At 40.2% G+C, this 14,868-nt stretch overlaps 1 protein-coding gene across 1 annotated transcript in view; it reads right to left on the bottom strand.

The window, feature by feature from the left end:
* Positions 1 to 5,603, bottom strand: part of commd2 (COMM domain containing 2) — a 12,745-nt gene extending 7,142 nt beyond the window's left edge. Inside the window, exon 1 of the mRNA XM_017439810.3 lies at positions 5,451 to 5,603. Within this exon, the coding sequence (XP_017295299.1) occupies positions 5,451 to 5,517 (67 nt within the window). The 5' untranslated portion in view covers positions 5,518 to 5,603. The remainder of the gene's footprint in view (positions 1 to 5,450) is intronic.
* Positions 5,604 to 14,868: the final 9,265 nt, after the last annotated feature.

Below are 14,868 nucleotides of genomic sequence, written 5' to 3'. Positions count from 1 at the left end.
GAAGGAGCGGAGGGGCCCCTGATCAGTGACGTGTCTCTGTTATCGATCATATCATTTACACATGCGCAGACAGCTGATAAATACAGAAAATGCTACTGGATTTGCGCCACTGTGGACACAGAGTGGAGCGGCTCTCCTCTCTGCTGTGAGATTGACAGCTGTCAGTGCTTGGGGAAGTGGGCGGGGCTTCCGGCACGCTGCAGAATAATTGATGCTTCCACACATTTATTCGCCAAAGTCTCCAATAACACAAAAAAGTCAGTAGATTTGTCTCTAGTCACTTTAAAAAAAAAATGGCCAGACGGATCTAAAAACTTGTGAAATACAGCGACAAAGTCGCTAACTTGGCCCCTATTGTGCTCCGGGCGTGCGGAAAACGTGCTGCACATGAGTTCCTCTTAAAAAAAAGGTTGTCTGCGTGTGTATTTTTTTACCGTGAGAAATACAAAAAGTGGTGTGTGAGCGTTTGCGCTTCACGAAATAAGTGTGTCTCACGGTTAGTGCGTGAAACTTGAGATCCCTGCTTTTATTCATAGACTAATTAAAGATTGTGACTGATGATAAGACTAAAGTTCACAACGACACAAATAAAACTGCAGAGAAAAGTAGCAGCGGTGTTAGCTGACATCGATCCGGTGTTACACCGGCTGACGCAGCTGCTGTGGTCAAGCCGTAGGTCTCTGGTTTTAGAATATTTTATGGTTTTTTTTGTTTTGTGTTCCTATGCTTTGGCAACGCTGTTCAGCAGTCATGTCAACAAAGCATCTTGTCCAGAAAGGAATTAATGTGCGTCTGGATGGTGGATGCTGTCAGGGAAAGTCAGAAAACAGAATATTGCTCTTGTAAATGTTTAACCACTGAGATAACAATGCGCTCACGGTGTATCCTTCAGAGAAATTAACCCATGTAAGAGAAATAAATAATTCCAAGGGTAATATCACTAAAGAGAGCGTTCCTTTCTCAAAGTTTACAAAGTAACGGCCATGTGGGACAAATTATAAAAACGATAATCTGATGTCCCATTCTCCTGAAGGCAGCACGGAGCTGCGCCGAAGAGAAATACTATTGATACAGTTACAGTTCTGTGACGGTTTTAATGTTTTAGGCCACAATATTTTTGCAAGTAGTTCAAAGTTTAAACTGATATTGTTGTGAATCTTTGGTGTAAATTTTACCTTCAAGCAAACGCCCCCCAAAAGAATATCAGCGCCCCCTTTTGGAAAATAACTGTAACTGTCCAATACTCCTGTTTTTTTTTTGTTTGGTTGTTTAGTTTATGGCATGCTCTGGTGTTGGCCGGTTCATGCCATATAGCTGATCAATATTATTTCATGGTTACCAAGGCCACAGAGAAAAGAGCGAAGAAGCTAAATTTCACCGAGGCAGAACTTGATATGCTGGTCAACGAGGTGGAGAACAGAAAAAATATAAGTTTTGGGAGCCAGAGTAGTCGCATTACAAATAAAAGGAAGCATTGTGAGTTGCAGCACGTTGTTATCACTGTTAATTCAGTGAGTGGGACAGAGAGGACCGGGGCCAAGATGGAGAAAAGGTGGTCAGATTTTAGGCGACTAACCGGCCACCGCCAGAGCACGTCAGCTACAGGTGGGGGTAAAGGCATACCGAACTGAAACCATTTGAAAGAAGGACGGATGGTGTCATGCTGAAAAGTGATCGGGCGCGCCCCCACGAGGGAGCGGTATTAAAGTGCGCCTCCTCTGCGCTCTGGAGGTTTAGAAAGGGAAACAATAAATAGTCATCACTGACTGTATTGCTGTCAGCTAAGCTAGCAACGTGCCTTAACTCTTCTGCAGCTGTCTGAGAAATCTCTGCTAGACTTCACTTCCTCTCAAATGAGGTGTTCTCCTGAAATGGCCGAAAGCGCAGGCATGAACAATCGATCTGCACATGGATCCTGTTTCTTCCTGGTTATTGACCAATAGGAGAGGAGCTGGACCAAGAAGGCAGCCTCCTCATTTGCATACTGAGGCAGAAATGCACACGGTGATTAAAAAGGAGGAGGAAATGTGTAAGGAAAAACCAAAAGCAAAATATATTTATTTCTGCTTTTTATTTTTGATTATGTCGCTTTCGGTCCTCCATAGTCCTTGGTTCCAAGCTGTTCCAAGACTAGTGAGAGAGGAGTTTTATTCCTTTGTTGTATTCACCAAGGATTTTTGTGTGAGAGTGTTTTTGTTGGGGAGCACTTAGGTGTTTTTAGTTATATTTGTGTTTTGTTATTATTTATTCCTCCCTTAATATTTTTAATTGTGTTTCAACTACATCAGCAATCAGGTTCCCGTGGCCAGCATAGACTCCTATTTTCTTTTAGCGTGGTCATTCTTGTATGATGAAATAAATTGTGACTACTCTTGTCCATTTAGAGCATCTGTGTACCAAATAAAATGTATTCAGTTTGCAACCCGTGCTTCTGTTAATTCTTACAAACCATGTTAACTGGAGCGTGTCTCGGGTCACAATAAAGTGACTTGTTACCTTGGGCTGAGCCCTTGTGAGGCTTTATGTGTAGCAGTACACTGGTTTGAGAGTGAAGGTGCAGACAGTGAGAAACATAAGGAAACTATAGTTTGAGTATAAGCAGTGTAAAAAATAAAATCAAGCATCTAGGCATGCAGACTGCTTCTACAAATATTTGCGAACAAATGGGTTGCCTCAGGAGCTCAGTAAATTCCAGCATTATACAGTGATAAGGTGCCACCTGTGCAGTCCAGTCATGAAATTTCCTCGCTACTAAATATTCCACAGTCAGCTGTTAGTGGTACAGAGGTCACCATTTCTGCAGCGTCAATGGCTGCAGACCTCTAAACTTCATGTGGCCTTCAAATTAGCTCAAGAACAATGAGTAAAGCGCTTCATGGAATGGGTTTCCATGGTTGAGCAGCTGCATCCAACCCTTAACTCACTAAGTGCAATGCAAAGTGTTGGATGCAGTGATGTAAAGCACGCCGCCACTGGACTCTAGAGCAGTTGAGACGTGTTTTCTGGAGTAACGAATCACACACACTTCTCAAGCTGATGGATGGGTTTGGTGGTTGCCAGGAGGACAGTACTTGTCTGACTGCATTGTGCCAAGTGGAAAGTTTGGTGCTGGGGAGGTCATGGTTGTGCTCCCTAGTGGCTTGGAATTCATATTTGAGAGATGCTTATAAATATATACATTTGTCCCCTTTAATTGTCTCCCCTGCCTGAGTGTAATGGTGTAAGAACAAGACACATTCTTGGATACCTGTGCCTTTATTTAACGCAGCACATCAAGTCCAACTACCGAACGAGCACAACGCCATTTTACCTTCTTAACATTGTCTCGTACTCATCCTACCGTTTCTCCCCCACGCCTACTAGCGGCTCCACCTAGTGGCATGGAGTAGTATTACACAACACAACACTGAGCAATGCATTTTTGTGCTTTCTATTGAAGAAACACACAATTACAACATTTCTAGCTTTCTGATTCTGAGATTTATGATATGACATGGTTCAATATTATTTTTGTCAAAATGAATATTCTTGGTCTGTAAATAGTACGAAATAAACTCATCAATATCCATGCTCGGATAAAACAAACAAAAAAATAAATATCTATGCTCATCCAGAAGGAAAATCCTCATTGGTAAATGACTGTTTTCATGATCTGTGATTGGCCCACTGGCCAATCACAGATCATGAAAACAGAGCGCCCACCCCTCACTACACACACATACGTCTCTGCAGTTCTGCGCACTCTCAACACGCACTTTTTTTCGTGACATACACGGTGCATTTGACAAGACAGAGCTGAAAACAGCTCGTGTTGCGTCATTCACTGCATCCACTCCGGTCGTTTTTTCAGGTTTTTTTTTTGACTGTCTGCTTTTTCTTAGTTTGTTCTGTAAATAGTTTTCTTACTTTTGTGATCAAAAACATTGATTTGAATCTTAATTTTGAGGCTGTTCTATAAATAGTTTTCAAATAAACAATACATATAGCAACTTTGATCAATCCATATCAATTTCTGACCTAAAATAAGTACAGCTTTAAGCCCCACCGGTTAAATAACACCAACTTCTGGGTTATGCCACACCCACTTCCGGGTTAGGCCCACCTACTCTAAGTCCAGATACGAATACAGATAACTTCGATGGTTGAACAGATTCAGATACAGATAGTGGTGTACTCATTCACCCTGGCAAATAGCCAGTTGGACCTCAATTAAATCATCACGCTCACTGTCCTCTCACTATCCCACCTCCAGTGCATGAGCATATGATCTTGGTTCAAGTAATACTCCTGATATAGTTCATTTATACTGTTACGTCCACCAGGCTCGTTTGGTGGAGTAACATTAAAGGAGACCACACAAGGATTTTCTGATTAAATGAAAATTGAATTTATTAAATTATACTAAAGAAATAAGACCTGAAAAAGAAATACCTGAAATTAGAAACCAAAATAGATTAATGCAAAACCCATAACTAACCAGAAATAAGCAAAACCTAACAAAACCCAACCATAAGATACAAACCAAACCAAAAGAGATTCTGAGGAGGAAGACGGAAAAGCCTCCCATCTGCTGCATGCATGGCAGCTTTAAAGCAGCAGAGCACCAATCAGGGCAAAACATAACACCTGCAGTAGGCCCGTCTCCAGACCGTCACAAGGAAAAAGGGCAGAGACCACTGCAGCCGTAACAATACAAATGTATTGTTTTAAGTTTAACACTAGTGTTTCAAGAAAGTTTATTCTATTTTGTTGTTCCTTATTTGGCTATGACATGTTTAACTATTCATAATTTCATGATTCCAGTGAGTTCACATCTTTTGAATTCAGTTGTAGATGTACATCCAATGATTACTTTCTGCAACCGTTTTTAAAAATCCGTCTAGTGGTTAATTTAATATTTTGCTAACACAGAGATACACAAGTACAAAAACAGGTAGAAACATAATTGCCTGCCTCTCCCTTTCGGCAGAAACTAAAGTCCCTAACAGGTTGGAAACTCTTGAAATATTGTCATTGGCTGAACTTCAGCTGTTTTCATTACTTTAGGTTAATATTGGGATAAAAATCTAAAACTATCAAAATAAACATTTTTCAAAAGTCTAGTTTACATAAATGACAAGAATATATACTGGGTACGTGAAAATCTACCTGCGATCAGCGCAGATCAGATCAGCGAGAAACACTGCCGATTTTGAATGAGGGAAATAAAAAAGTTTGGTTGTTTTTTATGATCTTTTCTACACTGTAACTTTCAAGTGATTTGATAGGCGAGCAGATACTTTTCTAGGGCAAGCGAGATATGCTCGTTTTGACAACTTTATTTCTTTATCACATTGATATTCCAACAGAACCACAGAGAGTTGTTTCAGATTTCTGAACTCTGCTTCCTGCTCACTCGCTCACAGCCACCGGAACCAGACCCGGACCGGAACAAACAACATGAAACTCACCGGAGGGATCGACCGTCTGAAGGAAGGACAGGTGATCTTTCTGATCCTGAGATAAAACCAGCATCATTCTGAACACCGAGCTCCCAGGAGCCGTGTCACTGTACGATCTTTTCTGGAAGCACAGTCAGCTTCTTCTTCGTGTGAGTTTTTTTTTTTTTTTTTATGGCGGCTGGAAGAAACTGAAGGTGTATATTACCGCCACCTACTGATATGGAGTGTGGATCAAATATTTATGTGCCTATAATCTTATTTATATTATAATAATTAACTTTGTTCTTCTAAAAAAAAAGTATAATAATTTGAATACTTTTACTTCTTGATTCCTTCTGTAAAATGTTTTTTAAATTAAATGTCTCCTTGATTTTTTCTAGTTCATCTGTCAGACATCTTCTATGTGGTTTATATTTCTGACAAACCAAAATAACTTGTTCTATTGTTTCATCTTGTCCACAGTAATCACATTGACCTGTATTATGTTTCTGGATTCTGAGTAATGTGCTGTTAAGTCCTTTATGTCCAAATCTTAGTCTCGTTATTAATCGTTCTTTTCTTCTATTGCTCCTTCCTGCTCTCATTTCTCCCACACCTCTGAATTTTGTAGAACCACCTTCCTTTGGAATCTTCTTCCTATTGTTTTTGCCGTTTTTCCTTAAATTTCTGTTTCACCATGGTTCTTGCTTCTGACTTATGGATATTGTCAAGCTGATTTACTCTGTTGCTGTTTTTGATGCCCTGTCTGCTGCTTCATTCCCTCTGATCCTGATGTGTGCTGGTATCCGTTAAAAAATATTACTGTTAAACCCATTATTTGTATTCTGAATAATGTTTGTTGCTGCTTTCTGAATGACTGTTCTGCAAACTGATGAGTGTTGAACTTGAATCTGAACAGATGATTGTCCTTAACGGGAGGGACGTGCGGTCAGGGGAGGCAGGTGAGGCTCATCATGACAAGAAAAAAAAAAGATAATATAAAATGAATATTAATATTTGTCCATGGATCTTTATGTATGACTAATTTCAAACATTTTTATAGTCAATATCGCTGAAATTGCATATTTCCTGTTCAAGTACAAGGGTGAAACGTGAGGTGTGGCAGCAACGAGCCGAGTTTCACCTCTGAATGTGCAACCCATCACAAACTGGGTTGATACATGCAATTGGCCCGTGCCTGTTGCTGTATCACTGCATGTACCCTTTTGGGTTTATATGTTTGTAAATCTGACTTGAACCATGAACCATGAACCTCACGTCACTGCTTAATGGTCTTGTGTCCTCTACTCACTGTACTGCCAACAATCCTGCTACCATCTCCCCTGTGTATACTGAAACATTATTTGTTATTCTCTTACATTACCATGAAATTCTGGTATTATGTATGCAACTCCTACTTTATCTGTTTATGTTTTTGATGCATCTGTATAAATTTGTAAATAATTATAATATTTATTTATATAGTCTTGTACTGTATATAAATCTTTTATCCTTTTCTTGTCCATTAATTTCATGTCAACTACTGCATCTGGAAGAACCCAAGGTGGTATTATTGGTAAAGGTACTACTGAACTAACATCCTGGTTATTTACTTGCATTTCTTTTATTTTTCAAATAATCACTCATTCAAAGCTTCCTGTATCATTCTTTTCTTTTTCCCAGCATGGTTTTAGAATGTCTCGTGTTGGGTGATCCACGCTATTTCCTTGAAAATTAATCCTGTTATTTATTGTGAATTGGTCTTGCCTTAATCCTAATGGCATTTCTCCCATCTCTACTCCAAGTGGTGCTGTTGGGGTGATTTTGAATGCTCTTGTACATATTCTTAAAGCTTGATATAGCATTTTATCCAATTTTTCCAGATGTGTTTTTCCTGCGGATCTGCAACACAAACAGCCATAATCTAGACTGGATCTTATCAAACCCATATAAATTATTTTTTAATTATTTTATTGCTCTTCTGTCTGCTCCCCAATCATTTCCAGCTAAACATCGCAAAATATTCAAAACCTTTTTTACATTTATCAACAATTTTTTGTATATGTATAGCCCATGTTATTTTTTCATCAAACCGTATTCCTAGATATTTAATACACTTCACTCATTCTAGTTCTTGATTATATAATTTTAATATAATTTCTTTTGTTATTCTTTTCTGTGTAAATAGCATTACTTTTGTTTTTCTCTACTGAGAATTTAAATCCCCATTCCCAAGCCCATTTCTCAATTTTAATAATAGCCTCTTGTATTTTCCTCAGAGTGAAATTTGTATTTCTTCCTCTTTTCCAAATATTTCTATCATCTGCAAAAAGTGAACATCCCAATCCTTTCTCAATTTCTGTAAACACATCATTGATCATTATAGAAAACAATAAAGGACTTATACTTTCTTGTGGTGTTCCATTTTTCACTACATATTTCTTTGAATATTCTTGCCCTATTTTTACTTGTATAATTTGACAAGAGTTTTTTAATCCATCTAAACATCTTCTCATTAATGTACTAATCTTAAGTAAACAGGAAATGAGAAGAGCCAACAACGCCACCTAGTCATCTCCACCTTCCCACCACGCACGATCCACTGGAGCTGGGTGCTCGGCTCCACCTCTCAACCGCGCTCCTGTCACCACGGCCTCACGGGTCTCTTAGCATGCGTCTTTACCCTGGTTTGTTTCTGCTTTTATTGGTGTGCCCTTAGCTCCTGATCTTTTCCAGGTGCTGTTTTCTTTACTTTCCTGAGTAGTTGATGAAGTTCTGCTTTTTTCCATATGTTTTAATAACTCTTTGTATTTTAATTTTGTGGTTCCCCTCCCTTTCATTCCTGTATTACTAGAACTATGAATTTTACTAAATGTTGTAGCTAATATTTCAGCTTTTTCTTTATCGTTTATTATTGCTGTATTGTCTATATTTAATACTGGATATTCATATTCTTTCCTGATGCCATTCATTCTTTTTATCATTTTCCAAACCTTTTCAATTTTTATCTCTTTCCCAATAGTATCACGAAAGTTTCTCCAATATTCTCTCTTTGTAGATTTAATGATTGTTCTTATTATTATTGCTTGTTTTTTATATTCAATTAGATTCCGATAAATGGGATTTCCTGTAAGTATTTGAAAAGGTTTATTTCTTGTTTAAATGGCTTTGTTACATTCACAAAGAGGGGTTGGAAACTCTTCCACTCTGGAGTTGCCCCCAGTGAGAGGCGCCGAGCAGGAGTGGGCATACTTGTTGCCCCCCATCTTGGTGCCTGTATGTTGGGGCAGTGGCGCCGGATTCATTTTATAGGTGTGGGGGCCACTGGAGTATTTTGTCACCTTATTAATTTTACATGCATCGAATCATCGTCTAACATCAATAAAAATTGAATAATGAAACGCTTTTTCAGCTGTGATTTTTTGTTCCAATATATTATTATGAATAATGATAATTAGTTAAACCAACCAACAGCTTTATAAATGACCACAATAAAAGTAAACACAGGTAAATAACATGCGCACGGGTATAGATGGAATAATTCAATATCTGAGCAACAGGAATATACAAACACTTGTGCGGTGGAACTTGACCTAACAGCAAAAATGATCCGCTCTCTGGGCGAAGTGGAGCATTTGGTCTGACTGGAGGAGCCGTTAACGAATATGAGCCGAAAACATTCTTTTTTCTCTCTCTCTCTTTTCATCCCAATTGTGCATTGAAAAGAAAATGTCGCCACAGATGCTGTAAATACTGCATTTAGACCAGATGTTGCAATAAAATTCAGAATTCCAATGTCATTTTTGACAGAATTGTTCCAGACACGGACGTATCAGAGCCAGAGCTTTTTTTCATGTGTTAATGATCCCAACCCCGACTCCGCGCTGTCGCATATGCATAAACCTTTTGGTGACTGTTATGACCCTGGACTGGAGCTTTAAGAATTTGGTCCAGATCTCAATGCTGTAGGTTTTATTTGTGCTTCTGTCTCTATATAAACACAGAGACACGTTAGTCANAGGGCTTACCTCAACGCACGACTCTGGCTCTGGAACCAGTCTCCTTGAGAGGGGTTGGACACTCTTTCACTCTAGAATTGCCCACGGTGAGAGGCGCCGAGCAGGAGTGGGCATACTTGTTGCCCCCCATATTGGTGCCTGTACGTTGGGGTTTACACTGGTGAACGAGAGGGTAGCCTCCCTCCACCTACGTGCGGGGGGACGGGTCCTGACCGCTGTTTGCGCTTATGCGCCGAACAGCAGTTTAGATTACCCACCCTTTTTGGAGTCCTTAGAGGGGTTACTGGAGAGTGCCCCTCCTGTGGACTCCCTTGTTCTGCTGGGGGACTTCAATGCTCACGTAGGCAATGACAGTCAGACCTGGCGGGGTGTGGTTGGGAGGAATGGCCCCCCTGATCTAAACCCGAGCAGTGTTCTGTTGTTGGACTTCTGTGCTCGTCATGGATTGTCCATAACAAACACCATGTTCAAACATAAGGGTGTCCATATGTGCTCTTGGCACCAGGACACCCTAGGTCACATTCAATGATCGACTTTGTTGTCGTTTCATCTGATCTGCGGCTGCATGTCTTGGACATTCGGTTGAAGAGAGGGGTGGAGCTGTCAACTGACCACTACCTGGTGGATAGTTGGATCCGTTGGTGGGGGAGGATGCCGGTCAGACCTGGCAGGCCCAAACGTGTTTTGAGGATCTGTTGGGAACGTCTGGCAGAGTCTCCTGTTAGGCGGAGCTTTAACTCCCACCTCCGGGAGAACTTCGAACATGTTCCGGGGGAGGCGGGGGACATTGAGTCCGAGTGGGCCATGTTCCGTGCCTCCATTGCTGAGGCGGCTTATCGGAGCTGTGGCCGCAAGGTGGTTGGTGCCTGTCGTAGCGGCAACCCTTGAACCCGCTGGTGGACACCGGCGGTGAGGGATGCCGTCAGGCTGAAGAAGGAGTCCTATCGGGCATTTTGGCCTGTGGGACTCCGGAAGCAGCTGACGAGTACCGGCAGTCCAAGCGGCATGCAGCTCGGGTGGTCGCTGAGGCAAAAACTCAGGCATGGGAGGAGTTCGGAGAGGCCATGGAGAAAGACTTCCGTACAGCTTCGAGGCGATTCTGGTCCACCATACGGCGTCTCAGGAGGGGAAAGCAGTGCAGCACCAACACTGTTTATAGTGGGGGTGGTGTGCTGCTCTCCTCAACTTGGGATGTCCTCAATCCTACCAGCACGTCTTCCATTGAGGATGCGGAGCCTGGGTACTTTGGGTCGGGCTCTCCAATCTCCGGTGCTGAGGTCACTGAGGTCACTGAGGGAGTTAAAAAGCTCCTCGGTGGCAGGGCTCCACGGGGTGGATGAGATTCGCCCGGAGTACCTTAAGGCTCTGGATGTTGTTGGGTTGTGTTGGTTAACGCGACTCTGCAATATTGCGTGGATATTGGAGGCAGTTCCCCATTTATTTTCAAGTATTGAGCACAGTGATCAGACAGGTCAGCTGGCCTTATTTTACATTCTATTTTTCTAAATCTATCCTCCACTTTCATAAACAAATATCAATCCTTGTATATTCTGAATGTGGGGCAGAATAGAATGTATAATCTCTGTCTAGAGGATGACACTCTCTCCAGACGTCTATTATCCCCAATTCCTTCAAGGACGTACTTATGTAATGGGTTATGTGTTTTACTACTTTTTACTTTACTAGGGGAGTCCAAGGGTTGATTTAATACAATATTAAAGTCCCCTCCACAAATCAATATTCTGTTTGTTTTCTGTGTAATTTTATCAAATATCATTTTATAAAAAGGGCATATATATTTAGTAATGTAACCAAATGTTCTTCCAACTTCCCTATAACCATCACATATCTACCATCTTTATATTTTATTTCTCTTAAACATTCAAACTTGTTTCAATTGGTAATAAAAATTGCAACTCCCCCTTTACTGCTCCCTTTAAATTAAGAGAACTCATTTTCCCTCCTGGGTGGTCCAGAATCTTTTTTCCTTTTTTTTTCTAAATAAATCATTGTTTCCTTATGTCTGGTGTGTGAGTTTCCTACATGTGGGTCAAAAGAATTACAAACATGACACTTCTAAGTTTGTCAGTTTTTCTTTCAAATCTTGCAGCTCTTTCAGGGCTGTCAGCAAGGCCTGTTTCACCTTATATATTCCAGTCCTTAAGCTCTCCCATCCGTGGTTGCGCTTCATCCAAGTCCTGCTTTGTTCTTGTATTTCCTTTTTATTTTCAGACAACTTGTAGTCAATCTGTTCTTTAAATGTTTTGAGTTCTTGTTTAAAGTCAGTCTTAAATTCCTCCATAAGTGTGGCAAGGTAATTTTTCATTTCTTGCTTCGTCTCTCGTATTTCCCTCATTATGCTAGCCAGCAGGGCCGTAGCCAGACTTTAAAAAATACTGAGGTAAACCACTCATTATCCCCCTGCACATCAGTTACAATGAAGACCAAAACTTAATTAAAATAGAAACATTTATTTAAAACATAAGTGACTTGAATGTGTATATGACATGTATTTGTGTGTGTTTGTAAATTCATGGGGTGCGATGTCATCTTAAGCAACAGAGGACTCAGGGCACAACCATGACGAGTCACTGAAATGACATGAATTAGTTTATATGAATGTTGATTGTTCACGCTGCACATACACATTCGGAACACAAGATTTTAGCATAGATTTTAACTTTTTATCAAATACCAGTGAGGTTTGGAGCTGGACCAGTTCTAGTGTGATCCGGATGTAAAAAAAAAAAGTGCTAAAATCTTTCTTTATTGAGGTTTCACAAATTAGATTAAGGTTTCACAAATCACATACTTGGTTTTAAATGTTCTGCAATCAGTGCAGAATAATCTGGACCAGGTTTGAAATGTCTAGGTGTTGTAGTTTTTTAACTAGAGTGGATTAAAGATGCGGAAGGGAGTGAAAAATTAGGTGGAATCGCCCTTTAGCCATTTTCCGAATCGGAAGCTGCAATCGGAAACCAACTTCAGCTTTGTGGAATTGAAGGAGAATATTTTTAGCAAGTTACCTCTGTTGTTTCACTGTAAGTGGCGCTCTTCTTCTTCTGGTCTTTATTTTAGCAGTAAGGTAGCAAAGCTGCACTCTTCTTCGTAAACATTGAGTTTGGCTGCAGCTGCACACAGTTGCAGCGCCTCTTACAGTAAACTGGTGGAGCTACGCAGAGAGCCACACCGGTCAAAAGCATTGTTTTGATTATTTTTTTATTATATACACAGCAGAAAAATACTGAGGTCCGGAACCTCGGTGTCCTCAATGGTAGCTACGGCCCTGCTAGCCAGGCCATCTTGCCATGTTACTGCTTTAGCTGTTAGCATTTCCCCTCTAGCAATGGCTAACGGCATGTCTTCTCGAGTGGAGTTTTTATCCATTTCTAAGTCTTCTTCTGTTTGGTTTTGGAGTCTTCGTGCTTACTGTTGTCTTTTTTTTTTATCTACCCCATGCATCCCATGTCTGTTCTTTTATTAAATGTTGATGTGTCTGTTTTTGTGGGGTTAATTTGTAGTTTTCTGGTAAGAGATCTGATTTTTGGCTGCCATCTCCCTTGCCGCAAAAACCGGAAATTCATGTTTAGTTTTAACTTTATATTGTTGTGTGCTTTCATGATTTCATTTAGTTTATCATAGATTCCATTTAGAATATCCAACTTTAATGGTGTGTGTGTTTTCATGACTTGGCTGAGGATTTTAAATCCTACTTTAGTTTATGTTATATCAAAGTTTGTCTCTCCTCAGCTTATCTTTGGTTTATCTTTAGTATGACTTAGTCTCATTTAGTGTCCCATGTTTAAGATATGTTTAGTTAGTTTAGATTTAATTTAGATTATCTTAGATTTTCACTTAGATTACCCCAGCAAATCAAAAAACACACACATAATGGGCAAAATCCTTCAGTGCTCCAGCAATATGAAACTTTACATTCAAAACAATGTTATCTCTTGTTAAAATGGTATTTTGTACTCAGATGATACCCACAAACAATCATATGAATAGACATTTATAAGAACCAGTTGAACACTGATGTGCTCAATGTAAAACACTATGATGATGTCATGGACTTAAGTATTTTTGAGTTTATTTTGCTTTTGGTTCTTTGTTTGTTATTTCTTGTTTGTCTTGTGTTTTAGTTTAGTTCTTGTCTTTTGGCTTTCTGTGTTTTCCTGTATCACCATTCACCCGTCCTTTGCTCAGTAAATTTCCAGTCTGCCAGCCACGCCCACTTCACCTGTTTCGTGTCATGTACCCAGCTGCAACTCATTTTCCTCTCACCCTTCGTCCATGCCACGTTTTTATGTCTAATGTTTCTGCTCCTGGCCTTTGTAGTAAGTTTTTGTTATTAGGGTTCCAAGCCCGTGGGAGCAAGCGGGCGGCCAATGCAAGGCATGGCCGTTCGCCTGCTCCCAGCGGAGCAGGGAACCCTATTGTTTTTGTAAGGATTTTTCACGATTGTGTATTATTATTCTTCTCCGGTAAAACTACGTGGCCAGAAAAACCAAAAACTGCTGGAGAAAAGCCAACAAGGCAGTCTGATAGAAAAACGCTACCGCTACTCAGACAACAAAAATCATATTGTCCCATACCTAAGGGGGGCTATAACAAAGGACAATGCGTTTTTGCGAATAACTACTAACCCGTAAGTCCTATACTCAAAATCTTGATGGGACCTGAAACTATGGATGATTATGCATCTTTTTTGCAATGGCCACGCCCACTTCCGCCTAGCTAGATTTTTTGCTATAGCGCAATAAAGGCAAAACCTACTTTCGAGTACTACTCCCACATTAAAAGCTGGATCAGCGTTAAACTTGGTACATACCATCTATAGGCCGATCTGTTAAAGGGATGATCAAAAAGTTTAAAAATTTTTTAATTTTGTGCGAGTAGCGCAATACCAAACACTTCAGTGCTAGCTAGCACAACGGTTAACTATGAATTTGTTCGCCACACTTTAAGATTATGGAAAATGCATTTAGATCCCAATAGCGGATGAGATGTTGCCACTTTGTATTAAATTTTATGCGGGTTTACCAATAGGGGGCGCTATTATTTCATAAAATTTATATCTGAATAACTGCTTGATGGATTTACACCAAACTTGGTACAGAGGATCAAGACCGCACCTTCAGACGATAGCTTGAATATTATAATGAAGTGGGTGTGGCTTATATGCTATCTCACTTTTGAGCTTTGAACTCGGCCAAATCGAACTTTAACTTCGCGGAAATTACTGATCTATTACAGAATTGCGCTCTCTACGTATTACAGAGAAATTGCAACATTTGACCTCTAGGTGGAGCTGCTACAGCAAAAAATGCCTTTTTGCAAATTCTTCCAAAACAATTAGATGTACGCACAGTATCTCTATTCTGGTGTGTTCTATGAGCCATGCCTTTTTACCTGAGATATGAAAAAAA

The sequence above is a fragment of the Kryptolebias marmoratus genome, linkage group LG18 (assembly GCF_001649575.2).
Source record: "Kryptolebias marmoratus isolate JLee-2015 linkage group LG18, ASM164957v2, whole genome shotgun sequence".
Taxonomy (NCBI): domain Eukaryota; kingdom Metazoa; phylum Chordata; class Actinopteri; order Cyprinodontiformes; family Rivulidae; genus Kryptolebias; species Kryptolebias marmoratus.
This window is presented reverse-complemented; position numbering and strand designations above follow the sequence as displayed.